This window comes from Carassius auratus, chromosome 15, assembly GCF_003368295.1.
Source record: "Carassius auratus strain Wakin chromosome 15, ASM336829v1, whole genome shotgun sequence".
Lineage (NCBI taxonomy): Eukaryota > Metazoa > Chordata > Actinopteri > Cypriniformes > Cyprinidae > Carassius > Carassius auratus.
In genome coordinates this window covers 24,317,566-24,336,359 of record NC_039257.1, presented here as the reverse complement: position 1 = coordinate 24,336,359, position 18,794 = coordinate 24,317,566, and the positions used below count along the sequence as shown (strand labels likewise).

The following is an 18,794-nucleotide window of genomic DNA, read 5'->3' as shown; positions in this document are numbered from 1 at the left end:
GACGTGACGAGGCTCTGGAAGTTCCGCAGAGGCGAGAAAAGACTCTGGTAGATCAGCTGAGACATGACGGAGAGGCATGGAGAGACTTTGGTAATCCAGCCGAGATGAGGAAAGGCTCCAGTAGTTCAGCAGAGACATGGAGAGGCTCTGGTAATCCCATGGTGTTTAGACTGGATTCCAGAAGATCAATGCTGACTTGACTCTGCTCCTGAAGATCATTGGTGGCCTGACTCTGCTCATTAAGATCATTGGTGGCCTGACTCTGCTCATTAAGATCATTGGTGACTTGCATTTGTTCATGGAGATCATTGGTGACTTGCATTTGTTCATGAAGATCACTGGTAACTTGCATTTGTTCATGAAGATCATTGGTGACTTGCATTTGTTCATGAAGATCAATGGTGACTTGCCTTTGTTCATGAAGATCACCGGTGACTTGAATTCTCCCATGAAGAACCCTGGTGACTTGACTCTGTCCTTGAAGATCACCAGTGACTTGACTTGACTCTGGAAGGTCCATGGTGACTAGCCCTGACTCTGGAAGGTCAACAGTGACTAGCCCTGACTCTGGAAGGTCAATGGTGACTAACCCTGACTCTGGAGGGTCCACGAGCACCTGACTTGAGTCTGGAGGGTCCACGAGCACCTGACTCGACTCTGGAGGGTCAACCGGAACCTGACTTGACTCTGGAGGGTCAACCGGAACCTGACTCGACTCTGGAGGGACAACCGTAAACTGACTCAACTCTGGAGGGTCAATGGGAACCTGACTCGACTCTGGAGGGTCCACGAGCACCTGACTCGACTCTGGAGGGTCCAAGAGCACCTGACTCGACTCTGGAGGGTCAACCGGAACCTGACTTGACTCTGGAAGGTCAACGGGCACCTGACTTGACTCTGGAAGGTCAACAGGAAACTGACTCAACTCTGGAGGGTCCACGGGAAACTGACTCGACTCTGGAGGGTCCACAGGAACCTGACTCGACTCTGGAGGGTCAACCGCAACGTGACTCGACTCTGGAGGGTCAACTGGAACCTGACTCGACTCTGGAGGGTCAACTGTAACCTGACTCGACTCTGGAGGGTCAACTTGAACCTTACTCGACTCTGGAGGGACAACTGAAAACTGACTCGACTCTGGAGGGTCAATGGGAACCTGACTCAACTCTGGAAGGTCAGCTGTGGCTGTCATCCTGTGCAGAGGTGTTGGGCAAGCAGCCATCTTGTGCCATGTCTCTGGACTGGTGGCCATCTAGGGCCGTGGCGCTGGACCGGAAGGCCATTTTGGGCAGTGGTGCTGGACCGGCGGCCATCCTGGGCAGTGGCGCTGGGCTTGCGGCCATCTTGTGCTGTGGCACTGAGCTAGCGGCCATCTTGCCTCGTGGCGCTGGGCTGGCGGCCATCCTATGCAATGGCGTTGGGCCGGCGACCACCTTGTGCTGTGACCCTGGGCTGGCAGACTTCTTGTGCAGTGGCGCTGGGCTGGCGGTCATCCCACCGGAAGAGACAGGAGTGGTTGGGGCATCCCACGGAAGCCGATGCTGCAAGTAGCACACAAATTCCCAGAACTAAAATGTGTCCAAATGAGCCATTTCCTCTTGAGGAACCGGGTCATCCAGCCCGCTACTAAAATAGTCCTTCAGGGCCACATCATTATACACCATGCCCTCGGCCAGAGACCAGAACACCTGTGCCATGGAACCCACCTCATTGCCCTCTTGGTGGAGGGCGGTCAACAAATATTTAGCTCTCCGCTCCACCATCCTGACTGGGGAACGGGAAACATCAAAAGACATACCGCTGGATCTTGTTGTGATGGAGTCCTTCTGTCACGGCCGGGATACAGGAACACAGTGAGAGATCCAAATGCGGGTATGTCATTTATTAGGGGTAATCCAAAGCATAAACAGTCCATGCTGGGGTCAAAATCAAAGAATTAATCCAGACCAGGGGAATTGACTGAGTGCAATGATTAATGATTAGTGACCGCTGAGTGCAATGCGAAGACAGAAATAGTGGGGAATGTGATTCAGGAAGTGACAGACACCGTGGGGAAGGAGGATATCTTGTGGTTACCCAGGGAACACAAACCAGACACTGTGACAATATTAGCGTAGATGCCATTCTTCTAATGATGTAGCAAGTACATCGGGTGTTATTGGAAGTGTTCCCGGTTACGGTTTACCTAATTAATGCAGCCTAAAAAAACGATTTGGATATTAGAAGTATATTAGTGTGTTATGTGTAAGCCAGGTTAAAGAGATGGGTCTGTAACAACAATGAGTCTTACAGAATAATTAACTCAAATGATATATAGGGAATTTGAATAATTAATCAGGAATATGATTAATTTAGATCTCAGATGACAGTTACATTAAATTTGATTGATTATGAAAAATAGCTCAATTGCCTATAAGAATAAATAATCACAGGGCACTGTAACTTACTCATTAATATGTCAATATTACATTCTTCATATCAATTATTGTGATATCTCTTAATGTAAATTACTGCAAATCAAACCGTGGTATGTCCAGCAAACCACTGTAGACCTATCAATTTTCAATAAAGTTATCACGCCTTATAATTCAAGGAAAAGTATTCTCTGGCCATGAAAATATTATCCTATCCTTATGATAAATTTAGTTTCTAAATTTAGAGCTTGTAGCTATAGATCAGACATCTCAGTGACTCGTAATGTGAGTGGGGTGGAGTCCAAGCCAATCGTCAGTATATGGGTTTTTAATAATTAAACTAGTAATACATCAAACTACAAATCACACAGAGTAAATATGCGTACGACAATACAAACAGTAAGCTTTATACAATACATAACGAATCCAAATAAAAGAGAGAGAGAGAGAGAGAGAAAATAGAATGAGATCACATAAGGAGCTCAGGTATGAAAATCATAGTCAGTAACTTTTGGGAAGCCAACAACAAATCAGATCATAACAACACTTTAAACCAGCATTTAAATCTCCATAGAAAAGTGATACTTGCATGGCCCAGCGCGTGAGCGTGGTCTTTTTGTGAAGCTTTGTGCGCTTGTCCTTTTGAAAACAGCGTGCGTGTGCCGGAGGCCATGTGACGCGCGTGCACGCTTCGCTGGATCTTTGCGTGAGCGTGGAGCACGTGGTCCTTTGTTCTGTCCTCGCGCGGTATTTGAAAGGTTCAACAAACATTGTTCCAGAATTCGTCTTCCTTGCGTGGAGAGGCGAATAGTTGAATAAACTTAGTAAATAAAAGAAACGAACGAAACGAAAGCTTCTAAAGGAGCCATTAAAATGGCTTTTTCTCTCAGCCCCTGTGCTGAGGGGGGGGGGGGGGGGGCTTGCACTATGAGCGCGGCTCGAGGCCGCGCGGAGGGTCGCACAGGAGAGCAGCGTGTCCGAGAACCAAGAACGAGAAGAAGAGGAAGAAGAGGGAGGTGGATCTTGTTTGGTCAATTCTTATAGCTTGAAATAGTTCACGCCCCTTTTTCGCGTAAACAGCCAATGAAAGTCCGCGATCTGAAGCGGAGGGAAAAGTTCCTTTGTCTCTGTGAAGACAACCCCCCCTGGAGATCTAGGGCTTGTCCAAATTCCAGGGATTATTCTAGCAAGTTTGTAATTCAGATTACATACATATTTAAAGATTTGCTTAACACATGATAACACTGTAGATGTTGGGAAACATCTAAATGTACCAAAAGGGAATACGTAAAACATGTATAAAACATAAAAACAGAAAGTTAATGAATACATTCCATAGAATGCATTGTTCAAAAGAAGCCAGTGATTTGCCTTCTCTCCTGTCCTGTGTGGTCGTAAACTTTTACAACCTGCAAAAGTGGGGGTTGCAGAAACATGGCTCTCTTTGAGAAGGTTAAAGTGAGGAGAGACATTTCCTAAAGTATGAGCTTGCAACTTATACTCTTCACATAACAAGGATTAACCATTTTATGCAATCCATAAACATAATTAAAATACATATTAATAATAAAATGAAAGTAAGGAACTTATACAAAAGGTTTCCTTTGTCTCCAGTGTTGGAATGTGGTTGGGGGTTTTCATTTCTTCTTTGCAGCTCGCATGGGCATCGTAAATAATTTAAGTCCAGCCAGGCTGGCGCCAGGCCAGGCACTTGGTGCAAAAAGAGTTTCATTTGGAAAATCTGAATTAAACACATGAATCGATGATCTGCATATCCGTTACAGGTCTTTAATCTAGATTTAAACTGCAAGAGTGTGTCTGCTTCCCAAACAATGTTAGGTAGGTTATTCCAGAGTTTAGGCGCCAAATAGGAAAAGGATCTGCCGCCCGCAGTTGATTTTGATATTCTGGATATTATCAAATTGTTTTGAGTTTTGAGAACACAGCGGATGAGGAGGATTATAATGTAACAAGAGCTCATTCAAATACTGAGGTGCTAAACCATCCAGGGCTAGAGCTGTAGTCAAGTCCGGCTTTGTCGAGTCCAAGTCAAGTCCAAGTCCAGGACTAGTCGAGACCGAGTCAAGACCGAGTCCAAAGAGGTTCGAGTCCAAGTCAAGTCCAAGTCCAAAAGTTTCGAGTCCAAGTCCAAGACCGAGTCCAAATGAAAGAAAAAAGGGTCCTCTTCAAGACCACATACTTAACTACTGATAATGTTTGTGATGCGAGAGAAAGCATATCTCCTATTCTAAGAAAATAATTTTACATTATTATTTGTAATGATCAAAAAGCATGTGCAAAGTAACAACTCTGTAGGACAGGGGTCTCCAAACTACATCCTGGATGGCCAATGTCCTGAAAAGTTTAGCTCCAACTGGCCTTAAAACACCTGGAAGATTAGTGTGTCTAGTAAGAGCTTGATTAGGTTCAAGTGTGTATAATTAGGGTTAAAGCTAACAGGGGCGTTAAACAAGATCCTGGGCCCTATGCATAGGCAGTCCTGATGGGCCCCCATGGCCCCCACCCATGAAAATATCCAGGTAAAAAATATATATTTCAGATTCCTACTTTTCAAGGGCCCTCTCTTCCTTTGGGGCCTTGCTAATGAGTACTGGTTTTACCCCCAGTCCGACCCTGGGAGCTAAACTTGGATAAAAGAACAAAGTTTGGAACTGTAAGGTCAAATAATTTTTATGTACTTTATTTTTTGTTGACATTATATCTGTGGTCAAAAATGTATATGACAGATGCCTTGGCACAGTGCACAGACACACGCAAAGCTCGGGATATGACAAATGCGCGCAGCAAGGCTAGAATGGATACGTTTGGCTCTACTGGACATGCGCACATAAATACAGCGAAATTTTTGTCATACTATACTAGTGCTTGCATAGACTAGTCGAGCACTGTCGGAAACAATCGACTACTCCAGCATGCATTAACCATAATGAATACAAAGTGTTTGCAAGTACCACGTGAATTTTAGAATTACAATATTGCGTGGAGCTGTTACTATATGACCTTATCTATGTTGCATGTAAAAATAAAATATGTAATGTAATAATTAGGGTTGTGCCTGAAGCCGAATATGGCACGGATAATGGCTTAAAAAACGAATAACGCTCAATGAATAATTCTGCCTGAATACTCGGCTAAAGCTGACAGAGTCTGGTGTTTGCTAGATAACAGATGAGCCAGGGGATCAGCGCCAGAAGTGAATGAATGTAAACTTTATGAGTGAAAAGAGAGCAAATCAAACACCGCATTGTTGTCGCCTCTCTGTTTATCTCTCAGAAATCAGAGCGTTGCAAGAGTAATTTTACCTATAATAATACATCATAGCTACACGTTATATTATTTGTATATATTTAAAAGGCAAATATTGAAAGCTTAGGCTACCATGATACGAATTAATGGAATAAGCACAGCGCGCTCACCAATCAAACAGCCGTGCTGCGCGTCTCAGTCTCTCAAAAACCAAACCAGTTCTCTCTCAAGAGTAGGCTAATAATCAGCTTCGATACGGATACATTGTCTACTTGTCCTACATGTTTGCATATTTACCTTTTGCTGGTTTGCGCGGAACACACACATCTGTTTAGTGAAGTTCATTAACATTAAGACTCGCTCAAAGTGTTCTGCGTAATGAGAATGTGTGCATTGAATGGATTCAGTCGTGTTCAAATGATCACTAAACGTTTGTCATGACATGTCATGAAATTAATAATTATTTCAGTTTAACACGACATACTTGTTCAGTGATAACTACGAAAAAATATATAAAAAGTCATAACAGTCTTATCAAGTAACTGTACGATGTTGTATCCGAATGCAGATAGGAAAAAAATTGTGATTGTTACAGATACAAATACTGGCTGTTACATGAAAATGTAAATATGTAATGTCATATATAAAGTTTTTAAAATTTACATATGTACTAATTGTTGCATAAGGCTATACATTAATACGCGTTTATTGATAAAAAAAAAGGCTATCTAGGTGTAGGTAAAACACAATCTAACAGGTAGAAAATTAAATTAGAAACATCTAAACTTTTCAGGTCGCAGTAAGTGCACCACTCACTGGTCATGCACATCCTTTCCCGGAACAATACTGAAAGCTAAGATGGAGAAACAGATGATCATAGTTGTTCAAGGATAGCCATTTTTTAAATGAATCTATTAGCAGAGCTACTGCAAGGGATGTTTAGTGCTGGAAATCCATTTATTCTTTGCTGAAACTTCTGCGTCATCATGGAGAGCGGGTCATGGTTGCCCAGCAACAGCAGACGCCACTGGAGCGCAAGCGCAGGCTACAGAGTGCTTTGGAAATAAGGAGAGCGGCGCGCCTAGTGTTTTCCACACGTTTTCAGTCGCGACATCATGCAAATGTGGTTTTGTTTTGAAGGAGACATTTTTTATTTTATTTTTTTGCTGGACTCGGTCGAGACCAACTAGAAGACTTGGCGAGTCCAATGGCCAAGTCCGAGTGCAAATTCAACGAGTCCGAGACAAGTCCGAGACGACAGAAAAATGTCTCGAGTCCGGACTCGAGTCCAAGACCGGACTCGAGTACTACAGCCCTATCCAGGGCTTTATAAGTAATAAGCAAGATTTTAAAATCTATACGATGTTTGATAGGGAGCCAGTGCAGTGTTGACAGGACCGGGTTAATATGGTCATACCTGGTTCTAGTAAGAAACCACTTGCTGTGGCATTTTGGACTAGTAGTATTTTATATTTAATGCCAGTTTATCAATATTTCCGAAAGTATATTTTTCGATTATTGGTGATTCCATAGGCTCTTTTTCGTGCACCTGCATGGTTAAAATGGCAAATAGTAAGCTCTGACAAGAATAAAGAATCTGTCTCTTACTCCATCCATGCACGATTACATTGTCGATATGTACCATCGATCTCACATGCTGACAATATGACGATTCAACAAGGACCGTATCGCTGATTCATGGCACATATTTGCGGTACACTGGCACAGGAAATTTAATTTATTTTTATCACGCTTAATTTCGAATACAATGACTACACCAAGATTTTTCTGACTCGTTATCAGAATCAGCTCATTGGATTTGATAACAATTATTCAAGTAAGCCTCACAGTGTCTACCCTCGTAGACAACCAAATCGTCCTTAGTATTGAACTCCCTGTCAGGCGCTGCAAGAGTGCTCCAGCTTGAGCCAACCTTTGCCCTCTCCGTTCAACCATTTATGTCTAAAATTTTAGAGAAAGTTGTGTCTGCTCAATTGAGCACCTTCCTGCATAAAAATGATCTGTATGAAGAATTTCAGTCAGGTTTTAGGCCCCACCATAGCACAGAAACTGCACTTGTTAAAATTACAAATGACCTGCTCCTTGCGTCAGACCAAGGCTGCATCTCATTTCTAGTCTTACTTGATCTTAGTGCTGTGTTCGACACCATAGATCATGACATACTCGTAGATCGATTACAAAACTATACAGGTATTCAAGGGCAGGCTCTAAGATGGTTTAGATCCTACCTGTCCGATCGCTACCATTTTGTTTACTTAAATGGGGAGTCATCTCATTTATCATCAGTAAAATATGGAGTGCCACAAGGATCCGTCCTAGGTCCCCTTCTATTTTCAATATATATGTTGCCCCTTGGTAATATTATTAGAAAATACGGAATTAGCTTCCACTGTTATGCTGATGATACTCAGCTATATATCTCAACGAGACCAGACGAAACTTCCCAATTATCTAAGCTAACAGAGTGTGTTAAAAATGTAAAAGATTGGATGACACACAATTTTCTCCAATTAAATTCGGATAAGACAGAGATACTAATTATTGGACCAAAAAACACTACACAGAATCTTGTAGATTACAATCTGCAACTAGACGGATGTACTGTTACTTCCTCTACAGTCAGAAATCTGGGTGTCATATTAGACAGCAATTTGTCTTTTGAAAATCATATTTCCAATGTTACAAAAACTGCATTCTTCCATCTTAGAAACATTGCCAAGCTACGAAACATGTTATCTGTTTCCGATGCAGAAAAGCTAGTTCATGCATTCATGACCTCTAGACTGGACTATTGTAATGCACTTCTAGGTGGTTGTCCTGCTTCTTCAATAAACAAGCTACAGGTAGTCCAAAATGCAGCAGCTAGAGTCCTTACGAGGTCAAGAAAATATGATCATATTACCCCAATTTTACAGTCTCTGCACTGGCTACCTATTAAGTTCCGTATCAGTTACAAATTATCATTACTTACCTATAAGGCCCTAAATGGTTTAGCTCCAGCGTACCTAACTAGCCTTCTACCACGTTACAACCCATCAGGCACCATAAGGTCACAAAACGCTGGACTTTTGGTCGTTCCTAGGATAGCAAAGTCCACTAAAGGTGGTAGAGCTTTCTCTCATTTGGCTCCCAAACTCTGGAATAGCCTTCCTGATAATGTTCGGGGTTCAGACACACTCTCTCTGTTTAAATCTAGATTAAAAACACATCTCTTTCGCCAAGCATTCGAATAATGTATCTTTTTAATTGTGAGTGTAGTTGCATCTGTTCAAAGGTGCATTTTTATTCATTAGCTTGGGTTAAACTAATTTTACTTTGTTGGATCAGCAGCTATGCTAATGATGTCTGTATTTTGTTTCTATGTTTCACCACGGGATTTACATCCCGTGGTAACTAGGATTTACACAAGCTCCAGTCTGGATCCAGAACACCTGAGAAGAGATGATGCTGACCCTCAGAGGACCCCAGATGATGCTAACCTTGAATCAACAAACAGAACTAACAATTATTGCTAAATGTGTGACTGAATCATATCATAACTTAATTAATAATATTGATAGTTCATCGTCTAGCTGACTACGTCTTGTATTATTATTATTATTTTTATTTTTTCAAAAATCCTGTCAAATGTGCACAAACTACTAGCTACTACTAAATATTGTAGAAACATAATTTTCTGTAAAGTTGCTTTGTAACGATTTATTTTGTAAAAAGCGCTATACAAATAAACTTGAATTGAATTGAACTAACAGCAAAGCTTACTTGTATGACATCACGAGTATTAAACTCCTGTTACATGCTGCAAGAGCTTTCCCGCTTAAGCAATCTTGGCCTTTCAATCCGATTAATGCTCGATTAACCCGATAAAAAACAAAACAAAAAACCACCCTCCTTTCAGTCAGCGACACGTACCTTTCGAACACCAATGAGCACATCGCAGCTAAAACAAATTCTCCCTCCGATGGCAAGACGTACCCATCCAATACCGCAATTTAAGCTTTCACCGAACACCAACGGGTGCTTCGCAGATAAAACAATCTTAATTTTCCCTCTGATGGTCGGAGAGACTACCCATCTGGTGTCGCAAAAAAAAAAAAAAAAAACTCCCACCGGATGCCGGCCATAGCCTCCGGGCTAGATAACCTTACCTTTTCTATCCTATGGTTGACAAGGCTTCTCTCTTCGATGCCAGGAGCTCGAGCTCCCATCGGATGCTGACGAGAGCCTCCTGGCCAGACAACCTCACCTTTTCCATTCTGCGTCCAGCAAGGCTTACCCGTTCGTTACAAGGAGCCCACACTCCCTTCAGACGTAGGTGAAAGCCCCCGGCTACCTTTCTTGCCATTCCGTCTTACGTACGGAGAGGTTTACCCTTTCAATGCATGGATTCAGGACTCCCATTGGATGTAGGTGAGAGCCTCCCAGCTAGACAACTTTACCTTTTCCGTCTTTAGTGGTTGATGGACGACAGTAGCGACATCAAGGATGTGATCGATCATGTGGTGCTGGAACAGTTCGTGGCCAAGCTGCCGAGGAAGACGGCGCAGTGGGTCCAGTGCCACCGCCCGACATCGCTGAACCAGGCCATCCAGCTGGCAGAAGACCAAATGGTGGCGTATCCAGGGGTCGGCGAACCCTTACCATCTGCCTCTCTCTCTCCCTCTCTTTCCTCCCCTCCCCTCTCTCTCTCTCCAAATCTGTCCCTCTCCCTAGGTCCCGTGGAGGGCTTCTGCCGAAGCTAGCCCCGAGGTGGAGGACAGGGAATGGGGCCGAACCAGCAGCGGGGCCCAGGGCTCCTCCCAGGGGTGGGAGTTCGCCCATGGGATCCTCTCCCCAAGTCACGCCCTCTCCGCTCTCTCCTCACCAATTGCTTGACCCACTTCCTGCCGCCAGTGCGGCGGTAAAGTCTGGGCCGGCCTGTTGGCGCTGTGGGTACCCAGGGCATTTTATTGATAGGTGTCCGCTGATGGAAGTGGGGACATTGATCCGGGTCCCAGACGCGCGACAGGCTGCCCTCGATCAAGCTGGCCTATACCAAATACCAGTGAGTATCAAGGGGGGTACATATCAGGCTTTGGTGGATTCAGGATGTAACCAATCCTCCATCTATCAAAGTCTGATTCATCCGAGGGCATTGGATAATAGCCGCATGGTTAAGGTTCGGTGTGTACATGGGGAAGTGGTGAATTATCCTATTTTGCCTGTGGATATTCAATTCAGGGGAGAAAAGCATAGAATAGAGGTGGCAATTAATTCGCACCTCAGGCATCTGGTAATTTTGGGTACAAATTGGCCCTCGTTTAATAATTTATTGGGGTATTTGTGTTCGGATGTCTCTTGGGGGAAACGAGAGAAGGCGGTTGAGCAGGTGGGAGAGGCTGAACCGGAACCTCCGGAGCCTGTTGCAGGGGAACCGAGTGCTCTCGATCGGAACATCCTCCCTGAGCGCGATTATATTCCCCTGGAACAGTCCCGTGACAAAACACAACAAAACGCCCAGGCCTGGTCCTCTCTTGTCCTTCACTATCGTCGCTCCAGTTTTATATCCTTCCATCTCCTACGTGGGACTCGAGACCGGCGATGGGGCGCAGGTGTAGCTCATCTTCAATCACCACACCTGGCCTCACTCCTCGTTCCCACGTCTCTCGGCCCCGCCCCACTCGTCACAATGTTTTATTAACAAGATTCGGGAGGAGCGCGTCAGATACTTATCCTAATCAACACAGGTGGACCATAATCAAGTAATTAATCCCATAGTATAAATATCGCTGACTTACCTCTATCCATTGATGGTTTATCAGCATCCCTCCTCCACCCCATCTCCTCACTTTGAGTTCACTTTATTAATAGACTGGGAAGGGGGAGGTATTCTAGGTTCAGGCCATACCCGAGTTCGGAGCCCTTTCCCAGACAGCACGCCAAATATGCATACCATACCTCAGCTAATTATATGTAAGTGTGAACTCGTGAACTGATGGTAAAATTAAGGAAATTGTAAACTGTCTTTACATTTATTTTGAAAGATGTAGCTCAAGATTATGGAAAGGGGCGTTACATTTCTGACGAGTGCCTGCGGTGTTCGTCCAAGCACAATGCACTGGGTCAGTTGCCCAATCAGAGCAGACTGCGCTTGTCAGAAGGAGGGACTTTGTAGAAAACTATGTGTTTGAGAGAGACGGGGCATAGAGGACCTACAATAATGTACAGTGTTTGAAAAATAATGTTTTTTGAACATTAAAACATGTCAACAAATTCTGTTACACCAAATAGACAGTATAAAGATCTTTAAAAAAAGCATCATATGACCCCTTTAAAAGTGTTTTAAAACCAGACAAAACAAATATTGAATTAAGATAAAACAACTGAAAAAAATGTCACGTAAATCAACAAGATTGTAAAACATGGGAATTGGATATATAGTCTATATTTTTTCTAGGAATGCTACACTGTAAATCTCATTTTAATGAATTACTCCACACAATGTTTTTGTGTGTGTGTGTATGTGTGTGCACTTGTTTTTGTGACATATGTCCCCATTTTTCAAAACGCTCATAAATCATACAGAATTAGGTTTTTTTTTTTTTCTTTGAGAAAGTAAAAATGCACAACGTGTCCTGTGAGGGTTAGGGTTAGGTGTAGGGCCATAGAATATACAGTTTGTACAGTATAAAAACCATTACACCTATGGGATGAACTCACTTTTCACAAAAACAAACGTGTGTGTGTGTGTGTGTGTGTGTGGTTCAGAAACGTTACATATTAGTATGCAATTTGTTTGTGAATTTAGTAAAATGTGGGAATGAGCTGACTGCTGTAAAACATCCATGCGGCAGGGTGACATCACGGAGTACTGTACTGCGGCTACAGCATCATCTCCGCGGAGAGAGAGAGAGACACAGAGAGAGAGAGAGAGAGAGAGAGAGAGAGAGAGATGCTTACATGTACAGAGAGAGAAAAAAAGGAGCTTTAAAATACGTTTGATCTTTTCTTTTGCCATTCTAGTCCTTTATACGTATGCATGCACGCACACAGACGCACACACACACACACAGGTGAGAGTGAATCGGAGAAGTGGGAGTGGTGCGTGTATTTAACTGGCAGAGCAGCTTCTGCAGCGATCCACGTCCACCACACACACACACACTCACATCACATCCACTCTTCACTGCAGCGTGACCCGCGGAGGTGAGTGACTTTAAATGACTCTCATCACATTACTGCATGGTTTCTCTGATGCATGCTGCTTTTGATGAAGAATAACAACAATAACTGTAATGGCCATAACATTATGAATACTTCTTTCTCATGCACGGTTGAACTGTTATCATGCATGTGCACATTCACATCGGTATCCTCTACTTGAGGATGTTTTATTTAGACTGTCCTGTTAACAACCAGTGCAACAAAAGGATCCAGGTGAAATATGATTAATGTCTCTGCTGTTGCCTGGATATGAATTATGGCTTGACAGTTGACATTGCTGCCTGATGTCCGTTGTTATGTATAATCAGTTTTGTTTATGCTTTCTGGGAGTCATCTTGACTTCATGCCACACAAACTTATCACATCTATAGCTGCAGGGATACTGAATCCAGTCCTGTACAATGATTTACTGGACAACCTAATATCTCAGTTAACCAGTTTCATTTAAATCAGAAATAGGGTTGTTTAAAAAGAGTTTAAAAGAGTTTAAAAATAAATAAAATTATTATTTGTGAACTACCTATTTTTCACTTTATGCAGCGAGACGGTAGATATACTATATTGTTATGTGATAAATAGTTTACATAAGGATGCAATATTAAGTCCAACTATGCAACCCAGTTGTATTAGTCTGAATTTTCTGAGCAGGAGTGTAAATGTTTTCCTTGTTGACATGAGCTCTCAGAGAGCGAGCGAACAGACGTGTTCCTGCAGGGCTTTACACATTGCCCTTGAGCTAGACAATCAACGATTAGCACATTTAAACGTAGCTCGTTTCATCCCAGCACTCTCTTCACGCACACTTTGCCTTACAAAGATCAGATGATCCCTGATGTGCTTACCACTGGGGAAAAATAAACCACCAGTAATGTAATATTACCACAGCGCTCACTAAAAGACTTGGATTCAGTTCTCACTAGTTGGGTTTCCATCCAAAGTTGGGAATTTAACTTATGCACAAAATTGGAATATCGCATAAAACATTTGCAAATATGCACCGTTTCCATCCAACGAGTCAAAGAGAACAAAATCGTCACTTTCTGATACACTAGCACTAAATATCACTCAGAAAAGTAGGAGAAGTCATTGAATATAATCATTTTCATATATCATATAAATGACTTGCGCCTCAAGAACGAGCAGGTGAAACAAAATAAACGCGGATGTAAGACAGGAATACAGAAATCAATCATAAAACCACTTGCGAATTAAGGGACTTTAAATCACAGTTTGGCGTTGACATCACATTTTTCTGATGTGATACTTCAAACATATCTACCGACTGTCCAGTTGTCATAACTGCTTCTAGAACGTCAGAGTGTATCATTAATGTTTATTTTGTTACACATGATATAACTGTTATCAGTAGTAAAGGATGACGGCCTTAAAAATAAATACTGGAATACACAAGCCATCTGAATGCGGCAGAGTCACTCATTCACGTCATAACTTCATGTGCCATTGTTTGATAGGCTCTTTAAACACATACACCACTCCTAAACACCATTATCACACATCTGTTGTGGTCGTGTCCATTGTCAGGATGTAAGAAGCGCCTCACCCTGTTGTCTTCCCCCAGCAGCTCGTAGCACGGCTGTGTCGTCCTCCATGGATATGAAGAGCATGAGAGAGTATGTGTGCTGGCTGTACTATCAGTACCTGCTCATCACAGGCATCTATGTGCTGGAGCCGTGGGAACAGTCCATCTTCAACACTGTCCTCTGTACTATGGTGGCCATGGTCATTTACACCTCCTATGTGTTCGTACCTATCCACGTGCGGCTGGCGCTGGAGTTCTTCTCTGAGCTGGTCCGAGGGCAGCCCGAGAGCACAGTGGCCCTCATGAACTCACGGTGAACGGTTGATTACTGGCTTCAAAACCCTTGTTCATTTTCTACTCAGGAACAGACCAGCCAGATGTAATGAGGTGTTGTCAAAGCCATGTTTCAAGTCTTCCACGTTTGCCTGGTTTCCCTCGGCGTCGTGGGATTTTGTATGCAAGGATTTGGATGGATTCCCACGGGAGTTTTTTGCACAATAACACTTATCACATGTGGACACTACTTTGCAATCAATGTCCTCATCTTCACTGGATAATGATTCTAACTCCAAATTAGATATTGTTTGCTCCAGTGCAAATTAAAAGTAGTTTTTTATTATTGCATACTGATTTCTTTTATTCTGGGTGTTTTGTGATCCCCTATGCAGTGTGACTGCTCTGCATGTTTATTTCTGAATTCAGATCGCTGCACTTCATTATAAACTGCTGATTCTGGTGGCGGCTGGACTGTCTTCCATTCCTTTAGTCACTGCTGCTGATATATAATTGCATGCACACAAATGTTTGCATGCAATCTGTGCCGTGCAGATCTGGAACAAGCCTCATTCACACATTGATCATGTGTTTGTTAAATACCTGTGGTCAATGTTGCAGCCACTAAAGAATGCAGTTCTCCCAGCTCAGTTGATCACACATTTAGATCAATTCCAAAGATTTTGGATTTCCTTTGGCCTTATGGAATTATGACTGGAGTTACCAAAATAAATGTATCTTTGGTTTTCTTGGTAGTGATGCCACATGCTTTAAATTATGTATTATGTAACAAAAAGGCAAGTAGTGTAAAGTGACACGTTTCATGTGAATAATAGTGTATTTTTCAGAAATAAATACATTCCACAAAATACCTGTCCCATTTTTTGTACTTTCTATAACTTTTAGTATGTAAAACTTCTGTGGCCTAAAGTAGAAGTAGGAAAGCAGCCAGACTAGTTTTCCATGTCCAAAGTTATTGGTGTCTAGAAGGCTTATCTAATGCCGCTCCAATCCGGTTTTCCCAGCAGGCTTTCTAAAGACTTCAGCACACCTCAAAGCTGGATCGGAATTCTTTCCAAAGCATTCTTTCTCATAGGACATGCTTTTCTTTTTGCAGCCAGATCTTGCCTGTGTGAATCAGCACACATAATATATCCACCGAAGTATATATAGTTTACCTTCCTCTTTTTTCTTCTTCACTTTTCACCCAGTTTGTTGAAATAGAGTTGTTTCTAACAGAACTGGTGTCACATGTCACACATCAGCCTTCACAACAAAAACATGATTAATACCAGAACTATGTTATGATTACAGTCACAGCTCATTTGTTCCATCATGTTGCGGTTGATGGTCAGTTTGTGTGTAAATGCATGTTTTTGACCAACTTTTTCCACTTTTTACTTCTAGCAAGAAATGATTGTAGTATTTAAACATTCACTTAATTATGACCAAAGTGCTCTATATTTTGTTGTAGATCATTCAACTGTTATGCTGCCTGAGAAATCTGTCTAGAAACAGCTCCGCCCAACTCTGAAACTCTGGTATCAAAATGATCTCTTAGTTTCCTGGTAGCAAATATGACTTGAGAGGCCGTTTATGTCCAATTGTCTAATTAGGAAACTCAATTAACGTGAATGCAGCATAACTTAATAGCCAGTAAAGAACTGGCCCCTGGTGTAGCCTGAGAATGGCACACCACTTTACGACAGCAATAAGTAGTGTTGCTCCTTATATGCAGACTTGAACCCAATCAAACATTTCATTAGAGACACGGCTGTCCACCAATAGTTCCCATCAAACCTGACAGAGCGTGAGAGGATCTGCAAAGAAGAATAAAATAAATCCCAGTGCAAAGCTTGACACACCACAGAGGGGTTTGGATTCCCATCGGTTAGCGCCGACATATAGCACTGTTGCACTTGCATTTACTCTCTGTTACACATACTCTCAAACTTGCATTTAAGAGTATGTGCCCACAAAATGATGAATATCCACCAAATGTTTGTGGTGGACTTCTACCCCACTAAAGGCTCGTCTAACAGGGCTCTCTACACCCCAGACAACCTCACGCCCCACTACACGGCTCTGAGGGAACAGGGAACAGGGAACATCGCCCGGGGCAGCAAAGCACTGGGACAAGGTGTCCGGCTTGCCATTCCTGGAAACAGGCAGAAGCAAGAGAGTGAAATCACATTGTCCCAAGCAACACCAGAGAGACGGACCATTATGAGGAGGAGTTTTGAGAAAGAACTGCCAAATAGTCAAAGTACTCTTTGGAGAAAAATTGATCACCCTCCCAATTCCAGACAAAATGGCAAGTAACGCAGGTCCAACTTTGTGAAAATCCTTGCCCCATGCAACAAGATGAATATTTTCCAACAGTCAAAACTTGGATGACCAAAAACACTCTGAAACACAAAGTCCACAATATCAACAAGCCACAAAACAACAACAGGTGAGCAAATTCACTGAGTAAACATGAAAACAAAGACCAGTGAGAAAACACAGGAAGCACAGGAAACATAAATCACATATAAGCTTAAGCTGGGCATATACTGTGTAATTTCAGCATGTTTTTTTTTTTTTAAATACCAGTTATCACTTTTATGAATGAATCGCATACAGTGTAAAGACCAATCTCAAGATTCATGTGCTTACACCATACAATCTTGCTGAGCTGCTATTTGACTGTTCACATGGAAAACAAGCACATGGGACCCCCTGAACCTGGACATGTGTAGCTTAAATCGCTTTTTTCCATTCCACACACAGCATTACCATGGTCTGAGTTCGGTTTTCATACAGATATGAGGAAATACATTGAGCTTGGGGCAATCAGTTTGAGGCTGTGCCAAGTCATACCCTTAGGAGAGGAGACCAATTCTCTGACATTCATCTGACGGTCAGTTGGAAGAGGTTCATCGTCTGTTGTTACAACTATACGCTGAACAAAAGCAATGCACAACAAAGGTCAAATTTGGCCTGACTGCTTTTTTTTTACTGAAATCTGAATCTTTCTACACTATTTTTGAAAATGGGCGGTTATGAATAATTATTTCCGAAATAGTCATTTTAGAATGGTAATGTATGGCAATATTCAGTTGGCCCTTTCACCTGAAAAATGATTAGCAGCTGCAGTGAATGACTGAACAAATGCAAACCCTATTGGGTTAAACACACCCAGACATATATGCTGTAATATCCAGTTCTTTCCTGTTGTAAATAAAATGACAATGAGCTGAATTCATGCCCTGAACTCTTGTCTATTCATCTGACCGACTGCAGGGAATAAACACATAGCATTACCGCCCACTCGGTGCTGCTCTTTCAGTGTTTACTCAAGGCAAGCTTTTGAAGGAATGTGTTTAATGAGTAAAACACTGAAGGGTATGGAGCGCACCACAATAACAAAAAAGGTGCTTTGAGGCCATCAGGTAGATTAACTGAACTTCATTATCCATAAAATTGACATTTCTTTTGAAGTGCTTCATCATTCTTCAGTTGCTAAAAAATGAACAATGACTGAACAATTTAAATAAACCTTCATAATGAAGCAGACCGGTGAAAAGGTGTAACTGTCATCAATTACATGTTCTCAATGTAATAAATAACTCTGTAAAAGCCATCAAAGTAAGGTGTTTTTGCCAAAGATAAACCTCTGCAATTCATAAGGTCCTGGAGCGAAGGAATTTGAACACATTGGGAGTGGTGTTACCCGCAGGGAACGAAAACCTGGTTAATAAAAATCCATATATGACATGAGTCTCAGACATTAGCAGAGCTGAACAGGGCAAATATATCAGTCACATAGTTACCATTACAGACCTGTGTCTTGTTCCCTGAATTACCAAACATTGCATTTGTTAAAAAAGTATTTTGTATTTTGAAGTAAAACCTAAAATGAGACCCTTTGGAAAAGGTAGCCCCCAGATTTGGCACAGATGGGGTAAATGGGATAGAAGGTTTATTTGTTTCTGTGTAATATCAGATCTGATGACACTAGTGTAACCTCTCCTGCACACAGGTGTGCTGTGAGTTACCAGCCAAATGAATGAGAACTGACACAGAGAAAGTCC

General features: G+C 42.3%; 2 protein-coding genes across 4 annotated transcripts in view; one reads left to right on the top strand and one right to left on the bottom strand.

The window, feature by feature from the left end:
• Positions 1-18,794, bottom strand: part of LOC113115415 (tyrosine-protein kinase receptor UFO-like) — a 1,029,470-nt gene that overhangs the window by 306,913 nt on the left and 703,763 nt on the right. The gene's annotated exons all lie outside the window — the stretch shown is intronic.
• LOC113115447 (serine palmitoyltransferase small subunit B) lies at positions 12,643-15,526 on the top strand. 2 transcript variants are annotated; one of them, XM_026283022.1, is made up of 2 exons: positions 12,643-12,887; positions 14,488-15,526. In XM_026283022.1, the coding sequence occupies exon 2, from the start codon at positions 14,514-14,516 to the stop codon at positions 14,760-14,762; it is 249 nt and encodes an 82-aa protein (XP_026138807.1). In that variant the 5' UTR covers positions 12,643-12,887; positions 14,488-14,513; the 3' UTR covers positions 14,763-15,526. The 2 variants fall into 2 exon arrangements, with proteins under 2 accessions (XP_026138807.1, XP_026138808.1); XM_026283023.1 differs by having other exon boundaries at positions 14,485-15,526.